Here is a 26,673-nt window from a genome sequence, read left to right on the forward strand (position 1 = left end):
GATTATTAGTGAGGCTGAACATCTTGTCGTATGATCTGGCCATTTTCTAGTCCAGGCTTCACTTTTAGCAGGTGTTCATATGGATAGCCTCTCAAGTGCCCTTTTACCCACATCCCAGATCCTGATTATCAGGACTGCTCTGAGGCAGTAATGGTTTAGAGTATGAACCAGCTCGTTCCCTCTTCTTCAGGAGCACTCTTCCACACCTCCCTCTTGAGGCAATGTACACATTTCTGCTTTGCTGTCTGCTCACAGACAACTGAACTCCTCATATTCCTCCTCCGGAGCAATATGGGGCAATCTCAGTAGAATTTGCCAGTGGGAGAGACACGGGTCCCCAAGGTACCCAAAAAGTTGCAATTTCTTCACAGGTGACTAACAAAAATGTTAAAATACCTTTTTCAAATAAAATACCACGGTTGATTCATGTTTTAATAGAGATTTTGCTATATTTGCCTATCACATGTAACAATCTTAATTGTAAAACTAAAATATATGCCACACCTTGAGAACTGGTGCTTTTTCTTCACAAATGAGCACCCGAATATCAGGGTTTCTTAGGTCTGTACAATAAATCTTCCTGTCCCTTCCTCCAGAATACACGTGGGTAAAGGCATCATTGACTTGCAGAGCCCAAACACCTTCATCATGGACTCGGTACGTTGCTATACATCTCTGCTGGCCAAGGGACCAAAGGCGAATTGTCCCATCAGAACTGCCAGAAAGGCACTGGGAACAAAGAAAGTTAAGGTTAGAACCTGTCACAAAGTTCCTGCTTTCCTGTGCTTTGCACTTGGCTTCTCTCCTGACTCCCCACGGTCAAACACACACTTCTAACAACCAGTATTTCTGCCTCTGATAAAGACTTATGCATGCACCACAGGCTGAAATGACCAAAGGCAACGGTTCATGCTCAAGCAGGGGAAACCTCTGAGCAAAACTGCCTTTGTCCTCTACCTGGGCACGTGCAGCACTGGCATCCCCCAGGAACTTGTTAGAAATGTAAATTTCTGGGACTCATTCCAGACCTAATGAGGCAGAAACTCTGGTGGGACCCAGCAATCTCTGTTTTGACAGCCTCTCCAGGTCATTCTGGTATGCTAAGTTTGAGAAGCACTGCACTAGGACAGCAAGCCTTTTGGAGCCCTGGGTCACACCTCAGTCTCGTTCCTTCCCTCAGGGCTCTGGATTCCTGGTGGCCTGCCAGGTCTCTTGGATTCTATTGACAGGCATCAGAAGTAAAAACTACTCACAGGCTTACCACTCACTCTCTGTGACCTTGGATACTTCCCATATGAGCCTCAAGTTCAACCTCTATTAATATAAAATGTGGACCCTGAGCATTCAGAGTTAACATTAGCAATTCTGACAATTTCTAAAGGTTCAGGAGCATCAACTACAAAGAAGTTGCTGGCACAGAAATTAGGGCTGAGCACACTGTGAGTCCGACAGAAACTGGCTGACTCAGCCACCCTACATTTGCATTCAGCATGCCTGGTGTTCTCTACCAGTTACTGTGGTGACTTACAGAAGAGGATAAAAACTTGTTTCTCTGGGGAAAAAAATGACCCCAAGGACAAAGGCAACTGCTGGTGCTGGTGTATGAAATTAAGTAGGCAAAGAGTTTCAAAGAGAAGATAGTTGTGGGCTTGGAGATTCGGAAAGTATTTGAACAGATGAGGCCTTCAGCAACATTAAGGATTTATTAACATGCCTGTGACTTGAAAGGGCCTTTAGAACTCTGGACATGTTTAATTAAATGAACACATACTAGGAGACTCCCCCATAAGGTGCGAGGAGCATCTGTGTTTTAATCACCTATTCCGACTAGTTCACAAGAGACTACTAGTTTACACAAGAAACTAACCAATAAAGAAACTAAAGAGGAAGATTACACGCAGACCTTCAGTATGTGTGTGGGAGACCTGCGGCAGTCTGATGGAGAGAGGGCAAGGAGGGGCTCCCCATTCCTGGAAGAGATGCTACCCTTTGATCACTCAGATCCTAGACCATGTATCAACAGGGAGCAAGGCTTGACAATCTGAGGATAAGGAAGGCAAAGATAATGGGTTCAAAGTCCTCATAGCCTGGGTGACTTGCAACAGGAAGAGATACGTCCCAAACCCAAAGTACACATCTACAAGCAGATGAGAAAACAGAGTTTTATCAACCCTGATGTAGAAGACAAAATAATCTTTGACGGTAGTCAGTATTCTAAGACTGCTAAAAAGTATGCCCCCAAATAGACAGCAATTACTTTCAAAGTACAATTATTAGCAAACTTCTTTACAGTGTTTGGTAGTATGGTTGAAGTGTGTGCCTATTTTATAGGAATTCTAGTGCCTGATATCTTGTAGAAGCTGGAAGAGTCATTAAAACGTTTTCCACTGCCTCCACCCTTCCACTGGATAAACATGAAGACTCTCTCATTATGAGGTGACTCCTGGGACTAGGGCAGAAGGCCCCAAATGGTTCTGCTCAATCAGACTTAGGGGCACAGATTCTACAGCCCTGATCAGGTGCTCTGTGTTTTTCCAATGGAGATGAGAGGTACCCGTGTATTGGGACCAGGGTGCTGTTTACTAACATAAGTGTTTCTGGGATGGTCACTCAAACACAACTGCAACTGCAATAGAGAACAGCCAAGTGGGCCAGGTAAGTCAGGGGCAAAGAGTGGCCTAAAGCTCAGAGACCCCTGGACCTCCAAGCTAGATTCAGCAGGACTTATATTACCACCAGGAAAACCCTGTGAGTGATACATGAGGACATGACTGACTCAAACCAACATGGCATGTTGTCCCAGCTACTCAAGCAATTGCCTGAGCAAGCACAAGGACCAAAAAGTCAGGTGGATTGGCCTAGTAATGTCAGCACCAATCAAAACAACTGCAAAGGTGACAGACTTCAAATAGTAAAATCTGCTAAATAAGGATCCTACTCTACAACAAAGGAAGTGAGGCAACAGGCTGACACCCATGGGATCACTGGCCTGTTATATATATCTTATCACAAGTCCCTGACTTACAATGCCACCAGAGACCCTCCATTATAAGCCTGCAGGGCAACTCTGCAGGATGCAATACATACTCTGGTGCAGTACCTGATAACTATTCCCTTCATATTACAAAAGTCTGAGAATTAGTACATACAGGTTCTTTTGTCCTCCTCTCTTTTTTCCAAATGAGTAGCTATTATACTTGTTTGTTGATCAGTTCCCTAAAGTAAACATGCTGCGTTGCTGGTGGTTAAATTTACATTTAGTCTATACGTGCCAATTAGGAAAATGGATGGAGGAGGAACTACAGGAGGAATGACATCTGCTTAATTATGCACTGTCAGGCTGACAGGCAACTTTGAAAGTACAGCCATATCACTGCCTCTGCTTACAGTAAGTGTGGCTGCCTTCAGACAAAGTGCATTTGTCACTATACATGCTATTTAAATCAACTAAAGTAAAAGCACATTTAGAACTGTATATATAGGGAAAAAGGCATGGAGTGTGGTAGACAGGAGGAGCTTTGAAAGTCTGCCAGGCCCAGAGCCCCCTTCTGGAAACCATCTTATCTACAGCCCCTACTTAAGGGCAGTCCCATGGAGACCATACGATCTAGTCCAATCCTGGACAAAGCTAACAGAACAAGGCATGGGCGACCATCTCAAGTGCAGCGTAGTAGCTACACTGCAAAAAAGTGAGAAGCTGACTACACTGGGCTCTTAAGACTCACATGAAAGTAGGGCTGCAAAGGAACTCAAGAGCTCTAGAAAATACCACAGCTTACAGAAAAGAATATACCTATTACTTCTAATCTTCTCACCAACTATACAAACTATTAAGATTCTCACTTTGCAGATGAGCAAACTAAGTACTAGTGAAGTCCACACAGTATAGTAACATCGAGATCCTTCCACATCTCTGAAGAACTCCATGGGCATCTTCAAGCCTCTCTTTGCCTGATTCTGAAACATGATTTTCTTCCTTTGGCTGGTTTTTCAAGCCTTCTCTATCTCTGGAGACAAAGGTTTCTCTAATTCATGTGTGACACCATTTCCAAAAGGCAATTCCTATGGCAGTAACAGACTGATGGCGTTCCTCATCTCGCCATCTTCTCACACTCCCTTTCCAACTCCATCACAATCAATTCCAATTAGCTCTGAACTTAGCCCCACTCTCTGAAAAAAATGGCTGAGGGAGGCAGTGGTAGGTGGTATGTCTTAGTATAAAATGGTGCTCAGTTTTTGTTTTTTATTACCTACATTGATGAAAAATCATTCTTCCACTGCTACAGCACAAATAGAATTGTGATTTATAATTCACAAATTATGTGGCCAACAGAGTACTAGTACATGTTCAAACATTACCAAAATGTTTTTCTTTAAAGCGTTGAGTCTAAGTACTAGGTTAGATAACTAAACTTATAGACTGAACCTACATAGTCAACCAATAAGATGCGCCCTGCAGTCAGACCCACCACGAGGAAATTTTCCACTGACTACTCTGGCAGAAAGTATTCAATACCAAAGATTCCTTCTGCTTTACACAAGGTAACAATTTAAATTATTTTAGCCTATACTTATAACTGCATATACTTATCTGCATTAAAATTATTCTGAGGAAATTCCTTGTTTGGCCTTTATTTAAAAGTGATGCAAACAGACTAATTAAAAAATGTGGATTATTATATGCACAATTGAGTATTTTAAGGATTTAAAATTAGATCACAGTTTATAATATGTGTGGCTTTTGGTTCAAATCAACTTATGCAACAGTATACAAAGTGGGGAAATTTCTGCTGTATGAAATTTTTTAGAGTCATTAGGTAAATGTCCAAATGAAACCACATACCTGTGTGCCATCTCTGTTCAACAGCAATGCTTTTACATTATCTGTGTGCCCTTTAAGCTTCATTAGTTTTGCACATGTTCTTGGATCCCATACTCTTAAAACCTGTGAATTTTAACCAAATATTACACAAACTGAGTATATACATGATCAAATTTAAGTAAGAGACGATCTTTATAAGTCAAATGACAACCATTAACTTCTGAGAAGGAAATGCTGCTTCTGCCCATGAACACTGCCTAAGTCTCCCAATCTTTCTAAGTAGGAGGAGGCCTCTCTAATATCAAAAAATGCACAGGCCTCCCGCACCCCATCAACCTCATCCCTCTACCCCATTACCACACACACGGCAGTAATTATATAGTCATACTCTTTTATTTGCTTAAATAAAACCTTTCTTTTAGCATCCACCAGGTAAAACCACTGTCTATATATTTAGTAATTACACAGATCAAGTGATTTTGGTTTCTTTGTTTCTTAGTGTTAAAATACACCCTGAAGCTCCCCCTTACCTTCTCAGTGGACCCTGATACAATGATTGTTCCCAGTTGATTCATTGCCAGGCTATAAATGGAATCTTTGTTCCCGCTTAACGAAGAAGCTATTAAGGATAAATGGAGCTAAATGTTAACAAAATTATCAGCTGTTTAATAGCTAGTCAACAAAAATTGCAAGTTTAATTATTTGATTCAGGAAATCTTATCTTTATGAGTGCTCTAAGAAAAAGAAATCTACCTATAATGGAGATAATTCTAAACAATATTGTTATCAAAATTTACATCTTTTCTGGATTTGAGTTTACAAGTGCTCGATAAACATTTGCTAAACTGAATTGCACTGCCATTTAAAAACAATCGACATCAGTAACGTATTTTCAGAGGTATACGTGCCAATAAATATGAAAAAAAGGTCCAAACGTGCTATTATAAAGGAAACACAAATCAAAACAAAAATACTATTTTCATCTACCACATCAGATAAAAAACAAGGTAAAACTTAATTCTCAAAAAATACGGTAAAATGGCACTCTCATACATTACTTGGAGGATAATTCGACACAACTCTTCTGGAAGGAAGTTAGGCAACATGGAGCAAGAATCATGTTCATACCCTTTGATTTAGAACTCAGTATCAATGAAGTAGAAAAAAATTGCACAAAAAACTATCTATATAGTGTGATCCTAATTTTACAATAAAGAATAAATATAAACAAACATACTGAGAAGTTATGAGTAGAGGAGTTAAAACAGGTAAAGTATTTAGAAAAGTAAATGCTTGTAGTAAGTGCTCAATAAATGTTAGCTATTAGTATTATTTCTATAGTCATAAAAAAACTTATGTGATATTCTCTCTAAACAACTGTAAACAAAACGTATCTGTTGCAGAATCTATAACCACTAAGCCTGGTCTCTGACCTTGGGACAGTCCTGCTTTTTTTCCTTTGTTCCTTCTTATTAGTGTCTCTTTGAGGTAGGCCTTACATCTAGAGACAGCTAAGTGATGTATCATGACAGCCCCCAGCAGGGACCAGCTGCTGAATCACTAAGATAGCGTACAGATGAAAAATCAAGAACAACAGAAGAATAGTGATTAGACCGTCACATATTTCCTAGGAAATAGCGAAAAGCAATATTCAAGAAATTATAAACACCAGTCTCTCAAACTGCCCTTCTTGGCACCTACTAGGTTATATTAGAACTGTTTTAGCTATGTCAATGTGATTATTCCACAGAGTTGTGACAAACTGGACCTATAATGTAGGGATCTAGATAGTTCGGGCCCATGTCTTGAACACAGACCTTCTAGGCCAGGCTTAGCTAAAAATGTGCTCCTGGGAGTCCCTTCTGACACCTGGCCTAGAGCGCCCTAGTAGGCTGGGCCAAGCATGAGACGTGTATGGGTGTGACCTGGTAATCTGAGATCTCTTCGTTGATGAAGCATCCATGCTATTAACCTGCTGTGAACATCTCTGAATTGCCTCTAGAAGCACCCTAGCTTCCCTGAACTCTTCTGGAATTGGCTGGATTCTTTAGGGCTTGTTCTGAAATGGTCCCACAAAATTGGCACTGAAAGCCTTTTCTTTCTTTCCTTTGGGTATTTTCCATCATGCCCATTAACTCAAAGGCTCTTAATATATAGTAACACTTTTAAAAGTAAAAAACTGCCTACTCTGTCAGGTAATCACCACTTCCACCAATAATACCTGCTGAGAGTATGGCTTTGGGACAGGCAATGCTGTGAGATGGACAAAGCAGTAATAAGACAGACTCTCCTGCCCTGTAGGAACTTACACTTTAGCTAGGGAGCTAAGACATGCGCATTTACAAAAATAACCAGCTTAGACCTGGAGAAGTTACCACTTTTAGAGTGCAGTGAGGAAATAACTCTGTTGTTTAATCAAACTCTTGGGGGATAGAACACTGCAGGTAGAAGCATTCTCAAAATATGAACCACTGTTTCGATGCAAATCTATCAAAGATGTTTTATTAACCATTCTTTATGTCAACTTGGGTTACTATCATAGAAATTTTTTTCAAACATCTTACTTGTGACAGTGTTATTTGAGGCAGTCAATGCTGTTAGAGTATTCACATCCCAAAGGAATATTTGTCTGTCCAACCCAGCTGATGCTACCAGTTCTTTATCCTTGGCATATGCTAAGGCCTTTACATAATCCTGTAACAGAACACACACACTGTGATCTACTCTGTAGATCAATAGGAAAATGGGCTACATAAAGAACTGTATTGACGCCAATATTACACTAAAGACACTGAAAACTATATTAGTTGTTTTACCTTATGTGTCCTTAATGTTGACATGCAAAATCCCTTATGTGCATTCCATACTTTTACTGTCGTGTCAGAAGAAGCAGATATTACTACAAGAGGCAAAGAATTAACAAATCCGTTAGTAGTGTGACATCATCATTTTAAAGACTTCTCTTAAAACAATGTAACATTGTTTCAAACTAATGTTCATATATACATATACATACTTGAATATTTATAGTATTGCTAAAATTAATTCAAACATCTATTAATGTTCATACACACACACACACATATATCTAAAAGCTCTTTCTAGAACCTATCATATTTTGTCTCAAATATTTTTTTAAATAGGCAGGGCAAACTTTTAATTTTCCAGTTGAAGGTGCAACTAATTTGATTGAGAAAAATTTCTCTAACAGACTGCAAAACCAAGAAATAGACGTTACTATAAAAGAACAAAAAGGGATATTAAAAAGGATAAAAGAACAATACATATTTTTTTGCCTTTAGTTTACTTTTTTTTATTGAGGTATAATTGACATACAACATTATATTAGTTTCAGGTGTACAACATAATGATCCGATATTTGTATACATTGTGAAACGATTACCACAATAAGTCTGGATAACATCCGTCACCACATATAGATACAGAATTATTTTTCTTGTAGTGAAAACTTTTATGATGTACTCTCTTAGCAACTTCCAAATATACAATACAGTATTATTAACTATAGTCGCCATGCTGTATATTACATCCCCAGGACTTATTTTATAAATAGAAGTTTGTACCTTTTGACTCCCTTCACCATTTTGCCCAACCCTACTTCGCACCTCTGGCAACCACCAGAATAATACATATTGTATAAGTCTACTTATATACAGTTCAGTGCAGTCAAAGCTAACCTATAGTGGTTAGAAGACAGGAGAGCAGTTACCTTGGGGCAGGGGGTAATGACTGAAGGTGGCATAAGGGGGCTTCTGGCAATCTGTTTCTTGATATGGGTGTTCACCTTGTGAAATTGTATTGAGCTGTACTCTCAAGGTGTGTGCTTTTCTGTATGTACGTTATACTTCAGTAAAAAAGCTTACATAAAAAATGAAAAATTATATCCAATTGAACTAAAAACATCCAGAAGCCCAATAATCCAAGGAAATACTTACATGTTTTCCCATTACAACAGAGTACAATGTCGTTTACCCAATCAGTATGATGTTCCATAGATGCTATATATGGATCTTGCTGAAATCAAAAGAGAAATCATAAGAATGTCATTAGTTTATATTAGAGGATGAAATATATCACAAATTATAGATATGTTTAGATTCTTCAGTTAATGTGACACACTGCTCTAAGGCCTTAAAATCGACAACTGAATTCAGAGTAGAATTTCATCAAACAGTTGATGCTTTCAGATGACAGATATAAATAGAAGTTTTGTTTTAGGACAGTTTTATTACTGATGAAAGCCTAGGTTTCTGGGACAAATGCTTAATTTTTATGCCTTGAGTTGGTGAAGGCAACAAGATCTGGGCTAGTCACCATGTGTAACACAAAGTGCTACAGGAAGGGGTTTACTGGAAAGCACAGGACATGAACAAATCTGCAGGCTGGGGAGATTTGAACCAGCAGTGGGGAAGGCTCACAACAGATGGCAGGGGCAGAAACAAGAGTGGTGAGGAGACTAGCGTGACTGCAGAGGGAGAGGACTACCTTTGAGTTTAGCTTCCCACTGCTGTTTCTACCTTCTGAACTAAATGTTTTGCTCATGATATCTACAGTCCTTCAGAGAAGAAATGGAAGCCAAGGGCTAAAGGAGTACTACGTGTGTCACCATTTCAATTCAGTAACTTGAGATTCTTCTACTTCTCTCACTTGGCTTAATTACCAGGAGAGGCTTTTTAAAGAAGAGTATTTAGTTACATCCTACATTTAAGACAAGCAAGTTCAAGACTCTGCACGGGCAAAGAGAACGAACGGCTCTCTACAAGTCTATTTGAGAAATGACGCTATTCAATTTTGTCATAAAATGAAGACTAGAAAAAAGATGTTCGAGGGTAGGAGAGGCAAATTTCTAGATTCTTCCAGGTTAGTTCTTAAGAGCATTTTCCTGAATTTGTTTGAAATACTGTAAATTCCCAGAAAGGTGATATTCCAATTCAAATATAAGTTCCAAAAAGCATTTCAAAGCCATAGTTTTCTTACTTCCCATGTTTTTGACATTGGGCCACCACTGTTTCCACTGGTTATAGAATCCAAAGCCCAGTGGACCAAAGTCCGTTTAAAGAAACATCATCCAGCAACTGTGCAAAGTAGTGGTTCTTTTTTGGACTAAACATCAGACTCGTAGAGCTTGCTGAACAGGCACAGACTTTTAAAACTACAAGGTCTAGCACCAGGGTTTTGAAGTTAGATTGGGCTCTAATTCTCTGTCACTCACTAGCTATTTAATCATGGATTTTTCTGAGTCTGTTTTCCCATCTTTGAAAATGGATCATAACAGATGCTGTAAAGGATTATTGTAAGAATTAAGACCATACTGGATATGAAAGTGCTGAGTGTCTGGTACATGGCGAGGAGCTCAGTAAATGCTCCTTTTCCTTCCCTGAATCTTCCCTTCTATGTCACTCACAATACAGGCATTCAAACAAAATACATAAAGAGTTCCTTTCCATTTGACTGGGGTTTTATCTTTACATATATTTAAATTCCCTTTCCTGTTTAAGTAAGAAGACTTTCAATCTCCTGAAGAAGGGGAGTATGTTGTCTTCATATTTTTATACCAATCTTATATTATCTGATAAGGCCATATGGGTTTTGTGGTTGGCCTAATCACTTTTAAATGAAGAAATCAAATATTTGTTCAAGATTAATTATAAATGCAAAAGCATATTCAATCTTTCTTTAGTAGCACTGAAAAGTGTTGCCAAGAAGCTTTTTGGGAACATATTTAAAGCAGAAAAATAAATTGTTGAAAGTAATCCCTCTACCAGACAAATCTCTTTGCTCCTTTGAAGCAGAGAGCTCTTATCACAAACCTAGTTCATGGAGTCCCTGCCTTAGCTAAAACACTTCTAAAACTCCCCTAGGGAGTTCTCAAAGGCTTACACAATTCTGGTTGCAATGTCTTTACAGAGTCTACCATGACTCAGTTCTCAAAGAAATTACATCCGACTGTGAAAGCGTCATGTTAGACAGACCAAAATTTACTGAGTATAGATTTAAAATGTATACTGAGTCCCCGCCTTACCTTGTGCTGATTGACACTCCATATTCTTATGATGGAGTCTCGACCAGCCGTGAAGAGCCTGTTTAGTGCTGGATCCAGCTGCAGGGCATTGACTCCATTTCGATTGTATTTTTCCACTTCATCTCGAATAACATAGGAAACCTGACAAATATGTCAAGATTGGCTTTTTATGAAGCTACAAAACATGCAATAATAAAATGTAGCCTCCTAGGAGCCAATCTGGAATTCAAAATCCCATGTTTTCCAACATAAAACTTTTTTTTCAATCCAATAAAATTTTATTGTACTCTATGGAGACTGAAGGGCTGAGAAGAAGAGAAGAACGACATTAATGATGGCCTAGTCCAAGATGAGCAAGTTAGATGCTAAAATACTGCAGCTGCTTCCTAACTGGACTCCTCTCCCACTCCTGTCTGTCTTTAACCCATTTTCCACAAAGCAGCTGGAGTAATCTTTTAAAAGTGTAAACTAGAACGTCTCACTCCTGCTCAAAAACCTCTCTGGGTTCTTATTCTACTAGACTTACAATTTGATCTGAACTCCTAACACGGCTTCAAAATGTGCCTCGTTCACCTCTCCTGCCTCATCTTTGTTCTCTCTGCTCCTGCTCCGTGCACACACTGGGCCTCCAGACCATCACACCGGTCCCTTCTCTTTGGAAGCTCTTCCTCCCACTCTCTGTCTGGCTAACTCCTACTGCAGTCTTGAGATTCCTGCAGGCCTCAAAAAGGCCTTCTCTGCCCTGCCAAGCAAAACGAGGTTTTGAGTTCCTATAATACACTAACCTTTCCCTTCAGAGCACGTCCCCTTACCTTGTTACTCCTGGTAATCTGTCTGCTCCACGTGAAAACCCAAGAGAATCAACCAAAGGTAATTATGACTAAGAAAAAGTCAACAAGCTGGCTAGCAGCCAAAAGCAAAACTTTCCTAATCTAATGAAATAACCAGTTAAGAATATAATGAGGGCAAGGGAACCCATTTACAATAGCAACAAGAATAAATACTTAAAAATGTATTTTGCAAGGCAGATACATAACTGACAGGACAAGGTACATAAAAGGAAAAACTTGAATAAAGGAGACACGCCATACTGTGGCATAGGAAGATTCAAAATGACAATTCTTTTCTAAATCTGTGATTATAACCCAACTTTGGTCAGAATCCGACTCAATTTCTTTCTAGAAGCTGACAAAATAAATAGTACAATGTTTTGGGGTGGGGAGGAAGGAAGGAATACCCGGTCATTTTTTAAAATGAAGGTAATTAGAAGGATAGTCTTTAAAGATCTTTAAAGGTATTATAAAGCTACCAGAATTGCAATGGAGTACCACAAGAGGAATATATAAAAGGATCACTGGAATAAAACAAAATCAGGAAAGATAATTTCCTATTATGAATTTTCTATTTTGATATAAAATAGTGTTTCAAATCACTAAGGGCATGATAAATTATTTAATAGATTATGTAGGAGCATTTGGTGATTCTATTGGGGAAAATTATATTCTTTCTCCAAATCTTAAACCAAAATCAATTTTCATATGGATTAAAAATGGAAATTTACTAACTTAATCATAAAAGTACTTTTAAAAAGACAGGTGAGGGGGTGTCCCCGTGGCTGAGTGGTTAAGTTCGCACGCTCCGCTACAGAAGCCCAGGGTTTCGCTGGTTCAGATCCTGTGCGAGGACACGGCACCACTCATCAGGCCACGCTGAGGTGGCATCCCACGTCCCACAACTAGAAAGGACCCACAACTGAAATATACAACTATGCACTGGGGGGATTTGGGGAGAAAAAGAAAAAAATGAAGACTGGCAACAGTTGTTAGCTCAGGTGCCAATCTTTAAAAAAAATAAAAAGGTGAATATTTTACATAGTCTACATAAAGAAGGTTCTGCTAACATGACAAGATAGCAATCTTTAAAAAGGAAAAGAGCAGGGGCTGGCCCTGTGGCCGAGTGGTTAAGTTCGCGCACTCCACTGCAGACGGCCCAGTGTTTCGTTGGTTCGAATCCTGGGTGCGGACATGACACTGCTCATCAAGCCACGCTGAGACAGCGTCCCACATGCCACAACTAGAACGACCCACAACGAAGAATATATAACTACGTACTGGGGGGCTTTGGGGAGAAAAAGGAAAAAAATTAAATCTTTAAAAAAAAAAAAAAGGAAAAGAGCAGCACTGATCTCACCAAATACAAGTCAAAACCATTTGTATGTAGAGAAATTTTCATAGGAGATTTATTAACAATAGCCAAAATGTGGAAACTCATTTGAGTCCATCAACTGACATAAGGATAAACAAAATGTGATATATCCACACAATGGAATAATATTCAGCCATAAAAATGAGTGAAGTACTGATACATGCCACAACAGGGATGAACCTTGAAAACATTATGCTACATGAAAGAAGCCAGTCACAAAAGGCCACATACTTTATAAAATGTCCAGAATAGGTAAATCCATAGGGATAGAAAGTAGATTAGTGGTTGCTAGGGGCTTGGAAGAGTAGAGATTGAGGAGTAACTACTAACGTATATGGGGTTTCTTTTGGGGATAATGAAAATGTTCTGGAATTAGGTGATCAATGCACAACTTGGCGAATATACTAAAAAATCACTGAATTGTACACTTTAACAGGGTGAACTTACATTATGAGAATTTATCTCAATAAAGCTAGATTCCTTACAAAACAATAAAAGTCAAACTCTCTAACAGAAAGAGGAAAAAAGATTATGAAGAGGGAATTTTTTAAAAAAGAAAAGAAAATGGCCAAGAAACACATAGATAATCAAAGACATGAAGAGGGCCTGGTCCCGTGGCCGAGTGGTTAGGTTTGCACGCTCTGCTGCAGCGGCCCAGGGTTTCGCTGGTTCGGATCCTGGGCATGCACATGGCACCGTGCTCAGACCATGATGAGGGCATCACACATGCCACAACTAGAGGCACTCACAACTGGAAGATACAACTATGTACTGGGGAGGAGGAGGAGAAGAAGAAAAAACAAAGATTGGCAACAGTTGTTAACTCAGGTACCTATCTTTAAAAAGAAAAAAAAGACAGGAATAAGACCAGGATTGTATACCCAAAGACAACATGGATGTTGTCTTAACCCAGTCTTTTGGGTACAAGCAACTGTAACTGAAAGCTACTCAAACCAGCTTAAATTAAAAAAAGAAAGGAACAAGCAAACGCAAGGATACAAGGATATCTAACAGAGCCCAAGGGCAGGAAGAAACAGTCATGCCTCCTAAGAGACATTTTAAAATAAAATCATGGCACCGTTCTGCTGAAGCTTTCCAAAGGCTTGCCACTGCATTTAAAGTTAAGTCCAAACTCCTCACATGCTTTGGTTCTAACCTGCGTCCTCACACTCACCTCAAACTAACGTCCCCCAGCTTCTTTCATGACAGTTACACCAAACTCCTTTCCCATGCCAGGGCCTTCACATTAACTGTTCTCTGTGCCAAGAAGGTTCCCGCCTCCCCCATGCCCACAGGAATACTCTTCCCCCAGCTGTTATCTTGTCCGGCTCACCCTCACCTTCAGGTCTTAGCAGAAAGGTCACTCGCTCTGAAAGGCCTTCCCTCATCCCCTTCCTCTAACACCTACCCTATTTCTTTCTTTTCCAATCCTTACCAAACTCCATATTTCTCTTTTTTGTTATATATTCACCATTAGAATAAAAGATCCAAGAGGGCAAGGAACTTGTCTGCCCTGTTCCTCCCACCACTGTATCCTCATTACAGTGTCTGCCGTATGAAAGATACAGATGTGCAATTAAAAACAAGGAACTATCCTAGATGGATAAATTTTGGCACACATATCTATAAAAGAGAATACTGTTTAATCATTAAAAATGTTGATGTAGATCTAGACTGACACAGGAAGAAAGCCATAATATATTTTCTAGGTGAAACATGCATGATCCAACACCGTAGAGTACAATAATTATTGTAAAAATGTCATTTTTTAAAATAACACTTAAATAATGTTAAATCTTAAATATATATTTAAAAACAAATACACAAGTTTGGAAGGATAAATATATATATATATACAAATACAAAATTACCACTAGTTATTCGTGGGTGATGAAATTAGGGTGATTTTCACTCACTCATCCCTTTTTTATATGGTATAAATGTTTTACAATGGGCATATATTACTTAGTTTTTTAAATTCATAACTTGATTTTTATCCAAGTAATTCTACCCTGTATTCAGAAAATCAAATAGTACTGATAGACTGTAATGAAAAACCATTCCCCATGTCTGGACAAGACTCCCCAAATCCAGTCTTAATCCCCTAGGGCTAACTGATTTCAACTCCTGGTTGTTTCTTCTGGATAGTTACTGCACTTCTCTGCACACTGTGCTTATCCTACAAATTTCTGGCTCATCCATTTCAGGCATTACCTATTTCCTTATGCTATGGTAGAATCAGACGTAGCTCTGAAACTACCCTTACTATCTCTTCCCTCTACGCTTTTGATATAGATAAATATAATCACTATTTTTGGTTATATCAATCACTATTTTTGGTTGAATCAATAATTGGTGATACACTGTTGTGACTTCATTGTCTACTGACTAGTCAAGTATTATATTACAAACATATTTCCTTCTTCAGAGAGGTCTTCGTTTTCCCTAGAGTTCTCTTTCTTTCCTTCTTCCGTGGTTTCCTCTACTTTAACTTCCAATTTTCTTTAATTGCTGCAACATATTAGATGTTCTAGCAAGAAGGTTTCCCCCTCAGAATCCTCCATCTTCTCACTCCAATCTGGGCTGGCTGCCCTCTAGGTCTGCTGGCAGTTGTCACCTTTGGTGCTTCCCTTTACTGCTTTTTTGGGCTGGAGCCACTGTTTCCTGAATTCGAATGTCTCCTTCTTTCTTTGTTCACTCCCCAGTTTTGAAGTACATTCACAGGACCTTAAGAAACTAACATAGGAAAAGGTACATGGGAGGTAACTTAGTCCTTATACGCCTGAAAAAGTCTTTACCTTTATGCTTGATTCAGCAGGATAAAAAAATCCATGTAGAAAAAATTTCCTTAGCTTTTGGAGGCACTGCTCTAACTTCCTCTACCATCCAGTGTTGCCACTAAATTCAATGCCACTCTGTCTTATTCAACTTTAAAGTGATCCCATTTTCATTCTCTCCTGCACCCTGTAACTGCGCCCCCTCCCAAGCTTTTAAGATCTTCTCTTTTTTCTTGCTGTTATAAGAATTCTTGATTTGGTCCTTTCATCATTACTTTTGCCATGCATTTAGAAAACCTTTTCAATCTAGACACTTGTGGCACTTTAGCTCTGGGAAATTCTCTTGTATCAATTCATTAGTAGTCATTTGTTTTCTTTGCTGCTTCTTAAACTTCCATCAACTAGATGTTGGAACTTTCAAACTGATCATTTTTTATGCATTCTATATTATTTACTTTTAAGACTTCCTTTGCTATTTTATAACTGCTATTAATTTTTTTAGTAAATTTTAGTACAACAGAAAAACAGAAACAATATCTTCAGTAAGGAAATGGCTAGATCAATTATGATACCTCCATTCTATGTGGTCATTAAAGAATGAACTATATTCCAGGATGTATTACATTAAAAACTTGTTGTTAAAGAAAAATAAAATTTGGTTGTAGAAAGATAGAAGGAAAACAAGATTCAATTCTTTCAACAAATATTGGTTAAGCCTCCACCAGTGGCCAGGCTCTATTCTAAATGCCCAAAATATAGGAGCGTGCTCTAACGTCCTCCTGGAGCTTTCATTCTAGTAGGGGGGGAGGAAGCATAACTAGAAGTGACAGCAAATTAAGCGAAAAATTTTTTCCAAGATACAGGCAAGTTTTGCAGGCAGAAGAGATGGAAATCAAAGAGAAAAGCAGAAGGTACTGGCGATAGAAGCAATAAATGAGTGAACAAAGTCCTGGTAAAGTTTCTTTTAGACAGAGTCAAAAGTACAGGCAAAGGCAGAGAAGATGAGAACTCATATCTGACATTCCTGGTTTGCTTTAAAAAAAAAAAGGGAGGCGGACAGGGTATTAGAAGAGCTCTGCAAGGAACGGGAAGCCAGGTTTTCAGTGGAAGGTATGCATTTTGGAAGAGCCAGTTAACGGGCCTCTGACCGGGAGAAAAACAATAGGGTAGCCCCCAGCAGCAAGTATTTAGTTAAGTTACACTGTAAGTATTAGCTGGTTCAGTAAGCTCTGTTTAATTTCTCCAGCAATTAGAGACCCGAAACAAAGACATCAGATAGGGGAGATGATCCACTGAACTTCATGTGCTCTTTCTCCGCATTTCAAGCTTAAATACCCCAAGAGTTATTGGTAATGTGCCAGAGGGTAGAAGCAATCAGGAGAAAAACATATCTTTGATTACTATTTTATTTTAAAATAATCAGATTAGTTCTCTATTGCTGCCATAATAAATTAGCACAAATCTAGCAGCCTAAAACAACTCCCATTTACTATTTCACAGTTCTGAAGGTCAGAAGTCCAGGCTGTGCTTGGGCAAGTCCTCTGCTTATGGTGGCTCACAAAGCCAAAATCAACAAGCATTGGTGGGTCTGCATTTCTTCCTGGAGGCTCTGGGAACGTCTACTTGCAAACTCATTCAGGTTGCTGGCCAAATTCAGCTCCTTGTTGTAGGCCTGAGGGCCCTGTTTCCTTGCTGGCTTTCAACCAAGGGTCCTCCCTTGCTCCTAGAAGGTACATGCATTCCTTCTCATGATTTCTATGTGGTCCTCTCCTGCAAGGAAGGGTCCCTCTCATGCCTCAAATCTCTCTGACTGCCTCCAACCAGAGAAAATTCTCTGCTTTTAAGGGCTCATATAATTAGATTAGGCCCACTGGGATAATCCAGGAGAATCTCCCTATTTTGAGGTCCGTAACCTTCATTTTATCTGCCAAGTCCTTTTTATCATGTAACATAACATATTTACAAGTTTCAGGGATTAGAGCATGAGCATGTCGGGGGAGAACCTTTGTGGGGGGTATTGAACCTACAATAGCAACTAAACAATTTTTTACATAAAAACCAAGATGGATATATTATGGAATAAGGACAAAACTCACAATATTTTTAAGAAAAGAAGAAAGACTTAAAAGCATTTCAGGCTCACACAGGGGATACTCTGGGCTCTTCTCCCAGGTTCCCCGAGGTGTGCATTAAGTCATCTCCACTTGGACGTCTAACAGACATCTTAATCAGGGCATGTAATAAACAGAGCTCCTGAAAGTCCTCTCCAAACTAGCTTTTCCTGTAGTTTTCCTCATTGATGGAGTTAATGGCAACTCCATTCTACTAGTTGCTCAGGGCCAAAAACTTGGTGCCATCCTTACTTCTCTTTCTCTCAGCTCACATCTCATCTGCAAGTCTGATCCAGAATTCAAACACTTCTCATCGTCCTGGGTAGAGCCACTATCATACAGCACCTGGATTTTTTAAACAGCTTCTGGTCTCCTGGCTCTGCCCTTGCTCACCTGCAGTCTGCTCTGAATACACAACCAGGCTGATCCTACAAAACACATGTATATCATGATATTCCCCTGCTCAAAACCCACCAACTGCTTCCTCGCTCACTCAAGAGTAAAAGCCAAGCCCTTACTATTCCCCTATAGTCGAGGATCTGGCCTGCAGCTACCTCTCTGATTTCATCTCCTACTCCTCTTCCCCTCACTCCTCCATGCCAGCCACAAAGGCCTCCCTATTGTTCCACAAATAGGCCATGTACATTCCCAGCTCAGGACCTCTCTGCATTTGATATTCTCACAGGAATGCTCTTTCCCCAGATGGCAATCTCATTTCCTCATTCCTTCAGATCTTTAGTCAAAAGTCAGCCTCTCAGCAAGGCCTTCTCTGGCTACCACAACTAAAATTTCACTTCCCCCTCTTCTGCTGCTTATCACTATCTAACCATTTTTTAACCTTTAAAACTCATTTTTCCCCAACATTTTATTATGAAAAATTTCAAACACATACGAAAGCTGAAAGAAATATACTGCAAACATCCATATACCCACTACATATATTCTACAATTAACATTTTCTATATTTGCTTTATCTCATACCCATCCAACTATCTGATTCACGTTACTTTTTTATTCTTTTCAAAATAAGTTGCACATCATCAATAACGCTTCCGTCTAAATACTTTAGCATGGATATCATTAACCAGAGTTCATTATTTATTTATGGCTCCTCTTTTTTTAAGGTAAAATTTACATGTGGTGAAATGTACAAATCTTAAGTGTATATAGATACTTCTGACAAATGAATACACCTGTGTAATACAAACCCCTACCAAGATACATAGAACATTATCACCACCCTAGACAATTGCCTCATTCTCTTTCCAATCTCTACACCTCACCCCCAGGCAATCTAGATCTTTTTTCCCCCATAGATTAGTTTTGTCTGTTCTGTAATATCTTGTAAATGGCATCACACAGTTCTTTTGTGTAAGGGTACTTCTAACTATCAGGCTAAATTTGGCCAAGAAAAACTGGCCAAATATCAATAATTCTCACATCTGCTTTTCCTGTTCAATATTGTGGACCATGACTTTCTGTTCATAGCTACATTGCAAGAGTGCTGATTTTAAAAAGTATTCTAAAAAGCAGTGTTGCAAATAAAAATAGGACACCTTCTAGCCTGACTTCTTCTAGTTAGGGGTTAGTAAAAAACTTCTCTAGACATTAGTAAAAAACCACCCATGGGCCAAATCCAGGCCAAAGTCTGTTTTGTAAACAAATTTTTATTGGAACACAGCCACACCTATTCATTAGGTATTGTCTATGGCTGGTTTCACAGTATAAGGGCACAAATGAGTGGTTATGACACAGCAGAATGGCTTATAAAGCCTAAAATATTTATTTGGCCCTTCAGAGAAATGCTTGCTGACCTGTTCTAACAGATGTCACACTGATAATGAATTTTTTATTACTCATCCTACATAAAAGTAACTCACCTTGGACATATGGCTAATTTGTAAGGGTCTTTCCTTGAGAAGGCAGGATTTGGCATCATTCTACTTCCTTAAAAAAGTCTCAAAGATTAAACAACCAATCCAGAACTGGGACTCAGAAATAGGAGTAAAGATTACACTGAGCTCCGAATAGGTCTAGAATAACTAAATATTTGGCAGGGAAAGGGGGCAAGTACTGGTAGAACAGACAGTTGTTCATTGCCCCTCCATTCCCCACTTCTGCTCCCAGTACTTTGCTCGAGGAAAGCAAATCCTAGGAGAAACCGTGCAAGAGCTACTTAAGAGACTCTCTGTTCCCATGGATAGTGTGATGAAAGGACATGAGGTCTGGGACAGGTGCAGTCACCATGCCACCATGAGGGAAAGCCTAGAGCTGGGAGTTTGGAAATAGGAGAAGACAACTTGTAGGCAGCCCAATGGTAAAGCTGACTTTACATGATTCCGTAGGGTAGAGAGTCACAGTGAGCCCATGGTTCAAGATTTGCACAAAACTAGCGCTACTTCTTGAGTTGTCATTTACAGGAGCTAATGCCTGTCTTTTATTATGTGAGCTTGGTTAAGTTGGATTTTGGGACATTTCCAACTAAAAGAATCCTCCTGTTATAGAAGGCCAAGTATTTATATTCTTGAACCATCACTGAATACTAGGGGCATGTTGTTGCTCCTAAACCAGGAATACTAGTGACTTTTTTCCAACTTCACCCCAAGAATTCTGAAGCAAGTGAGGGAAGAAGCCAAAGTTGAAGGAAAAATAGAGACAGAGCCAACCAACAGACTCAGGTTGCCAGAAAATTATAACACTAAAGGACAGCCAGGGAGGGAAAAGACTTGGTTTGATATCTTGATTACCAGAAAAAAGCTGCACCTTATATCTGAACTCACGTATTTGATTGTTTGCTCATGTTTCTAAAAATCACAAATCCACCCCTCCCCCTCATACTCACCTCCAGTCTCCGTAGAGGTTGAAGACAGTAAGACATGTACTTATTCTTCATTGGATCTATAATTAAGCAGTATGTTTGGACCCCTCTCCACTGGTTACTCATCAATATTATAAGTCTCAAGGGTTCTTTTGGGCCTAAAATTTGGTAATGGAGCTCAGGGCTACTGACTCTTGGTATAAGACACAGACAGCCAAGAGGCAAAATGTATTTATGTAGACATATATAGTTTTTCCAAAATGGGAAGTTTTTAAAATTTATATCAGCATAAAATGTTGTAAGAAGTTAAAAAATATAAAGATTCATATAAAGTAAAAGATACCCCATTTCCTGCCTTACCCATAACCACATAATCGAATACCCTAGAGATAACCACCATTAATATCCTTGCAGACTTTTTAGAATGTATTATTTCCTTTGTGGAAACAGGACCATACTATGTTGACTTGCTTTTCTGACTTTTGGAACTTTTCCGTTTTAATATTACAGATCTAGCTTATCTTTTTAACAACTACAAATTAATCCACTACATGAATATATCTAACTTATCTGCCAGTTGACTACTGATGGACATTTACACTTTTTGCTTTTCACAATGACAGCATTCCTATGATCAACACTCTTGCATAACTAGAAAGAGATACATGCATACGTACTTCCATAAAACAAATCTTTGAGACGAGGAATTGCTGAGTCAAAGGGCACGTGTATTTAAAATTTTGACAAACAGCAAGAAACAAAACAGTGAAAACTATTACTCCATTCAGAGTAAAAAACAAAGTCATTACGTTGGGTACACATGCAGGAAGAGGTACAGAACACTGGTTTTCAATCAGTGCAATTTTGCCCTCCAGGGAACATCTGAAAATGTCTAGAGTCATTTTCGGTTGTCACAACTGGGAAGGTGCTAATATCTAGTAGGCAGAAGCCAGGATGATGCAAAACAACCGACAATGCATAAGACAGCCCCTCCACAATAAATAATTATCTGGCCCAAGACGTCAGTAGTGCTCAGGATGAAAATTCTTGGTCTGGGATTATATATCACATATATCCACAGTAGCTTTCTTTGAAGAGTGGAGGACAGTTATCATTTATACTTCTGTATTGTTTGTGGTGTTTTGCAATGGACATGCACTAGTTTAAAAAACACTTCCATAAACAAAAGTTCTCCCTCATGTTGAGATAAAATCACTCTCTGTGGCTTCTCACACTAGTTCTATACCTTGGGAACAAATTCTGAAAGTAGCTAACAAGAGTCACTGAATCTTCAGCAAGCTAATCTTAGTTCTTTCCAGCGCTCTTCATAGGAAACAGTTTCAAGTCACTTCACCAATCTGATTGCTGTACCTATTAAGAACAAGGTGCTAAGCACTGAACCCAATACTCTAGTTTTGTACTCTAACCAGTGAAGAGTGGAATCATCGTCTCCCTCATTCTACATGCGATGGCTCACATTCAACTTATTAAAACACTTAATTTTTCCACACACACTGCAGTTAATTTACATTTTCCCCATCCTGCACTTTTATAGTATTTTTTAAGTCTAAATACAAGAAACTGAGAGACCTGATTAACTCTCCTTACTACCCTAAGGAGCGTACCACTCTAGTGTCTAGAATACAAATTAAGCTACAATTTTGAGTTACATTTGACTCAGGAGCAGACATACTCACCACCTGACGTGGACGTGGGGGTTACTTAAATCCTGTCACTAATGCACTTGAAAATCACCTAACAGGGTAAGCTATTTTTAATTCTTATTAATTTCACTCAATTCAACAAACATCTATTGAGTGCTCAGGACACTGTACACATCAATAAGATCAATAAAACAAAGAGCTCAACTGCCCAGCCAGCCATTTACTGGAGTTATCTTACTGAAGAAACCCTTTGTCCTGACTACCTATTAAACACTCACTGATTTCAACCTGTAGAACTATATATAATGCTATGTTTTATAAAGAAAGGCTAGGTGTTACTTATTCCAATATTCTCTTAATTTTTTGCACGTTTTTGGGCCCAAACTAAGTGCTCAGTAAATGTTTAATGAATAAGTGCACCATATCATCACTACTACATACAACATACCTGCAGTAAACACCTATAATAGGGTTTTCACCCTTGCATCGCTGAAAATAATAGATAGCAATACCTCTTAAACGTACCCAAAACAAAAGTGGATTCACGAAGGCATAAAGCACACACGGAAGGGTAAGATAAAGCTTTACCCTTGGATAATAAATTATAGAAACAGGAAAGAAACACTCAAAGATGCACATGAAAATGATGAAACGGTTTAGACAAAATTAAATTCCAAAACGATAAACATTATAATTTCCCCACTAAACCCAGCACACTCCCAGGTCGATTCCACCTCACCGGGGAGAAAGCTCCCGCACAAAAAAAAAAAAAAAAAGGAGGAGGCTCCCACGTGCAGAATCCTCCGCAAGGCGGTCGGCGCTCCGCCACCCCGCCACGCCCCCGCACAGGCCCACTCCCTCCGCCGCCGCCCGCCGCTGGGCCAGCGCAAGGAGGCCTCTGCTCCGACGCGGCTAGGGCAGAGCGCAGGGGACAGAGGCAGGGGAAGGGGGAGGCAGGTGGGCGGGGAACGAGCCCATCCCGACCCCGCAAGCCCAAGCCTAGGAGACAGCGGGCGACTGGCAACCTTGGGCTCCAAGCTGCGCACCCAAGGGTCCCGGGCCCCGGCGCAGGCGGACCCAGCCGGCCGCCCCCCGCCCCTTCCTCAAGCCGTTAGCGCCGCGGCCCCACCCCTCGCTGCCGGCTGCGACCCGTCCCGTTCGCCCCAAGCCGCTACCCCAGCCGACCGCGGCCCGAGGCATCTGCTCGCTGGAGGTGGGCCCCAAGCTGACAGCCACGTCCGGAAGGTCGAGGAGCCGGACTCCTATACCTGCACTTTCCTCCGCCCTGCCGTGTTCTGCCGGTGATGGGCCGCCATCTTGCATGTTGACACTCCTACGTCACTTCCGGAAATGGCTCGGGCCGGGCGGATGTCCCGCCTCTTCCTCTTTGGCCAAGGGCAGGTGATGCTCCCCAAGCTGTCTTGGTCCTTGTGGTGAGGTTGAAGCTCCTGAAAACCATAGCGTGCATATAATGCTGGCGGAAAGAGAGCCACCTTCTGAGCCGAGGGAGCAATCCGAATCCAGCTGTGTGTGGCCCTAAACCTTGGCTTGGCGCTGCTCTCCGGGATGCCTCCTCCAGAGGCCCAAACAGTCATAAGGGAAGCGCTGAAAGAATTAATAATGCTGGACCTAAGCAGCTTGGACGGACATACCCCAAGCTTTCCTAGGCAGCCAGGGGGACCGACAGATTTGCCATGAAGTACCTAAAAGTGCGGAGAATTATAAACTGGCCTCCAAGTAGGAGAGAGAGAAGAGTTTGCAAAGGAGGTAGCCCCCACCTTCAAGAGGAGCCAAGTATACGTTTAAATAAGAGATAAAAGGATCTTAAAGAAGGTGAAAAATACATGCTAGTTAAAATTGTTCCCAGAGACAACTTTCTAAGTTCCAAAACCTGAAGGAGTTGGGGCTCATTCTAGTATCTGGTTTAAATGATCTCTTAGATTGGAACAGTGAGACCCTTCTGGGTGAAGGTTTAGACTTGAGGAAGTTTTCCTGACACCAATTATAGGAGCTGAGGACTGTAAGACTCTTTCTTGTGAAAACGAAACCTATAGAACTACACTGTCCCGTACAGTATCCACTGGCCATTGAGCTCTTGAAAGATGGCTAGTTCAAATTGAGATAATGATGAAACTAAAATGCCCACCAAAGTTTGAAGACTTAGTAGGAAGAAATGGATGTAAGATATCTAATAATTTTTATATTGATTACGATGTTGAAATGTTAATGTTTTGGATATGTTTGGTTAAATAAAATATTAAGATTAATTTCTTTTTACTTTTTATATTGTGGCTATTAGCATATTTAAAGTTATATATGTAGCTCACATATTTCTGTTGCATAGTGCTAGTATAGAAATAATGCTTAGGAAAGTTCTTATCTAGACAAATGTGTTTTTAAATTAATGAAGAAGTGTGAATTAGAGAAGTAAAAACTGATGGCAGAAAGCTTCTTAAGCAAAACTGGCAGTGATAACTTGTAGCTAAATTACCTATACTGCATTGTATTACAGACACTTTCCTTCATTTATTTGTGTATTCATTCATTCAACAAAATATTGTTTAGCACCTATTAAGTGCCAGGCACTATGTTAGGTTCTGGGAATCCAGTGGTGAGTGCACATAGTCATTGAACTTAGAGTACCAGGGCAAGACAGGAATTAATTAAACACATAAGTGAATGTGAAGATAAGTACAGTGAAGAAAGATAGTTGTAAGACACGAAGGGATCCTTGAGTCAAGATCTGAGGATGGAGTTAACTAGGCAAGAAGAAGGAATCATCTGAACAAAGATCTTGTGGCAAAAGGGATCATGGAACTTCCAGGAATTGAGGACCAAGTCTTAGAGTGCAGAGAAGAATGGGAAGTATGCAGAAGCCACACCCAGCAGAGTCTTTTAGATCAATGGGAAGCTATTGCATCAAAAAGAAATTGTTCAACAAATACCTATTGAGCACCCATGGTATGCCAGGCACCATGCAAACATGTTGCTCTGCACAATATGCTAGTACCTGCCAGAAATGGATTAAGTTGTCATCGTACTTTAGATGTGAAGAGCATCGAAGCTGTGAAGTCCTTTTAATGGGGCAGAATATCCAACAGCATGTCTTGAAGTTCACTTTGCCTGAAAGGAGAGATGGCCTTGGTTAATAGTTCATGGTCTGAGGCTAATTTGTTTGGCCAGTTGGTCAAAGACATGGAAAGAGCAAGTTTGGAGAACTGGTGACAGGGAAGACTGGGGAAGGGATATAGTGATGGACCTGGCAGAATGAATCTTTAGAATCATAGGGATGAAATGAACTGCTCTGTGGATGAAACTCAGTCTCCTTTTCCAGCCTCAGTGCTTGCTCAGTGGAATCGTGAATGAAATGGCAGTAATAACAGGACTGGAGCTGTGTATGGGATCACTAAGCTACTACTGAGTGTTCAGGTTGCCAGCAGAAGTGACCAGTCCTGAGTTGGTGATATACCCCATGCTCCAAGAGGATCAGCCAACTACTTGAAGGCAAGTCGATTCCATTGGCCCTCCCTGATCTTTGAGGGAGTAATCTGCCCTCTCTGAAATACGTTTACTCTAGATTTAGATTTGCTTTCACTGCTTGCTGTGCTTCTGTTAGCACCACCACCTGGGGACTTACTGAATGCTTTATACACTGTCATTGTGTCTGACACCATATTGCTCCTGACCAAGAAACTCACTCAGTAGTGAAAGAAGTAATGCAATGGGCTATTGCCCATAGAATTCATTGGTCTAACTGTATATCCTATTACCAGGAAGCACCTGGTCTTATTGAAGACTTAGTCATGGTGCCTCTGGGAAATAGGAAGGATGTAGTACATGCTTTGAACTACTGTCCAATATTTAGCAGTCTTTTTTCCTGTTCCTGTTATCTATTGCTGTATAACCACCCCAAAACTTCGTGGTTTAAAACAGTGACGACGTTTACTTTGCCTACAAATCTGTAATTTGTGCAGGGCTCAATGGAGACAGCTTATCTCTATTCCACTTTCTACTTGATGCTAGCTAAGGCAGCTAAAAAGTAGGGGTCTGGAACCATCTAAAAGCCCAGTCCTTCACGTATCTGATGACTGATGCTGAATCTGTGGCCAGAACACCTACTCATGGCCTTTTCTACAATGCTGTTTGGTTTCTTACAACATAGTAGCTAGGTTCCAAGGGCAAGCATCCCAAAAGAGAGAAATCTGAGTGGAAACTATGATGTGTTTTCTAAAT

At 40.0% G+C, this 26,673-nt stretch overlaps 2 protein-coding genes across 5 annotated transcripts in view; one reads left to right on the forward strand and one right to left on the reverse strand.

Annotated features, from left to right (window-relative positions):
- WDR48 (WD repeat domain 48) overlaps positions 1-23,791 on the reverse strand; it is a 44,679-nt gene extending 20,888 nt beyond the window's left edge. Inside the window, exons 1-8 of one of the 4 annotated variants that reach the window (XR_011427317.1) lie at positions 23,709-23,789; positions 10,866-11,006; positions 8,779-8,857; positions 7,639-7,721; positions 7,387-7,516; positions 5,353-5,441; positions 4,844-4,945; positions 505-729 (exon numbers count right to left, since the gene is read on the reverse strand). Coding sequence is in view for 3 of the 4 variants with exons in the window: in XM_001498297.6 (XP_001498347.2) it covers positions 505-729; positions 4,844-4,945; positions 5,353-5,441; positions 7,387-7,516; positions 7,639-7,721; positions 8,779-8,857; positions 10,866-11,006; positions 23,709-23,756 (897 nt within the window). In the remaining variant the exon portion in view is untranslated. Of the gene's footprint in view, positions 1-504; positions 730-4,843; positions 4,946-5,352; positions 5,442-7,386; positions 7,517-7,638; positions 7,722-8,778; positions 8,858-10,865; positions 11,171-23,569 lie in introns of all 4 variants that reach the window. The other 3 variants (XM_001498297.6, XM_070238931.1, XM_070238932.1) reach the window with 3 other exon arrangements.
- A 38-nt stretch (positions 23,792-23,829) lies between these two features.
- The window catches only part of SCN11A (sodium voltage-gated channel alpha subunit 11), a 146,385-nt gene continuing 143,541 nt past the window's right edge, over positions 23,830-26,673 (forward strand). The window contains exons 1-2 of the mRNA XM_001916599.5: positions 23,830-24,619; positions 25,775-25,944. The gene's annotated coding sequence lies outside the window, so the exon portion shown is untranslated. The remainder of the gene's footprint in view (positions 24,620-25,774; positions 25,945-26,673) is intronic.

The sequence above is a fragment of the Equus caballus genome, chromosome 16 (genome assembly GCF_041296265.1).
Source record: "Equus caballus isolate H_3958 breed thoroughbred chromosome 16, TB-T2T, whole genome shotgun sequence".
In the NCBI taxonomy this organism is placed as follows: Eukaryota; Metazoa; Chordata; class Mammalia; order Perissodactyla; family Equidae; genus Equus; species Equus caballus.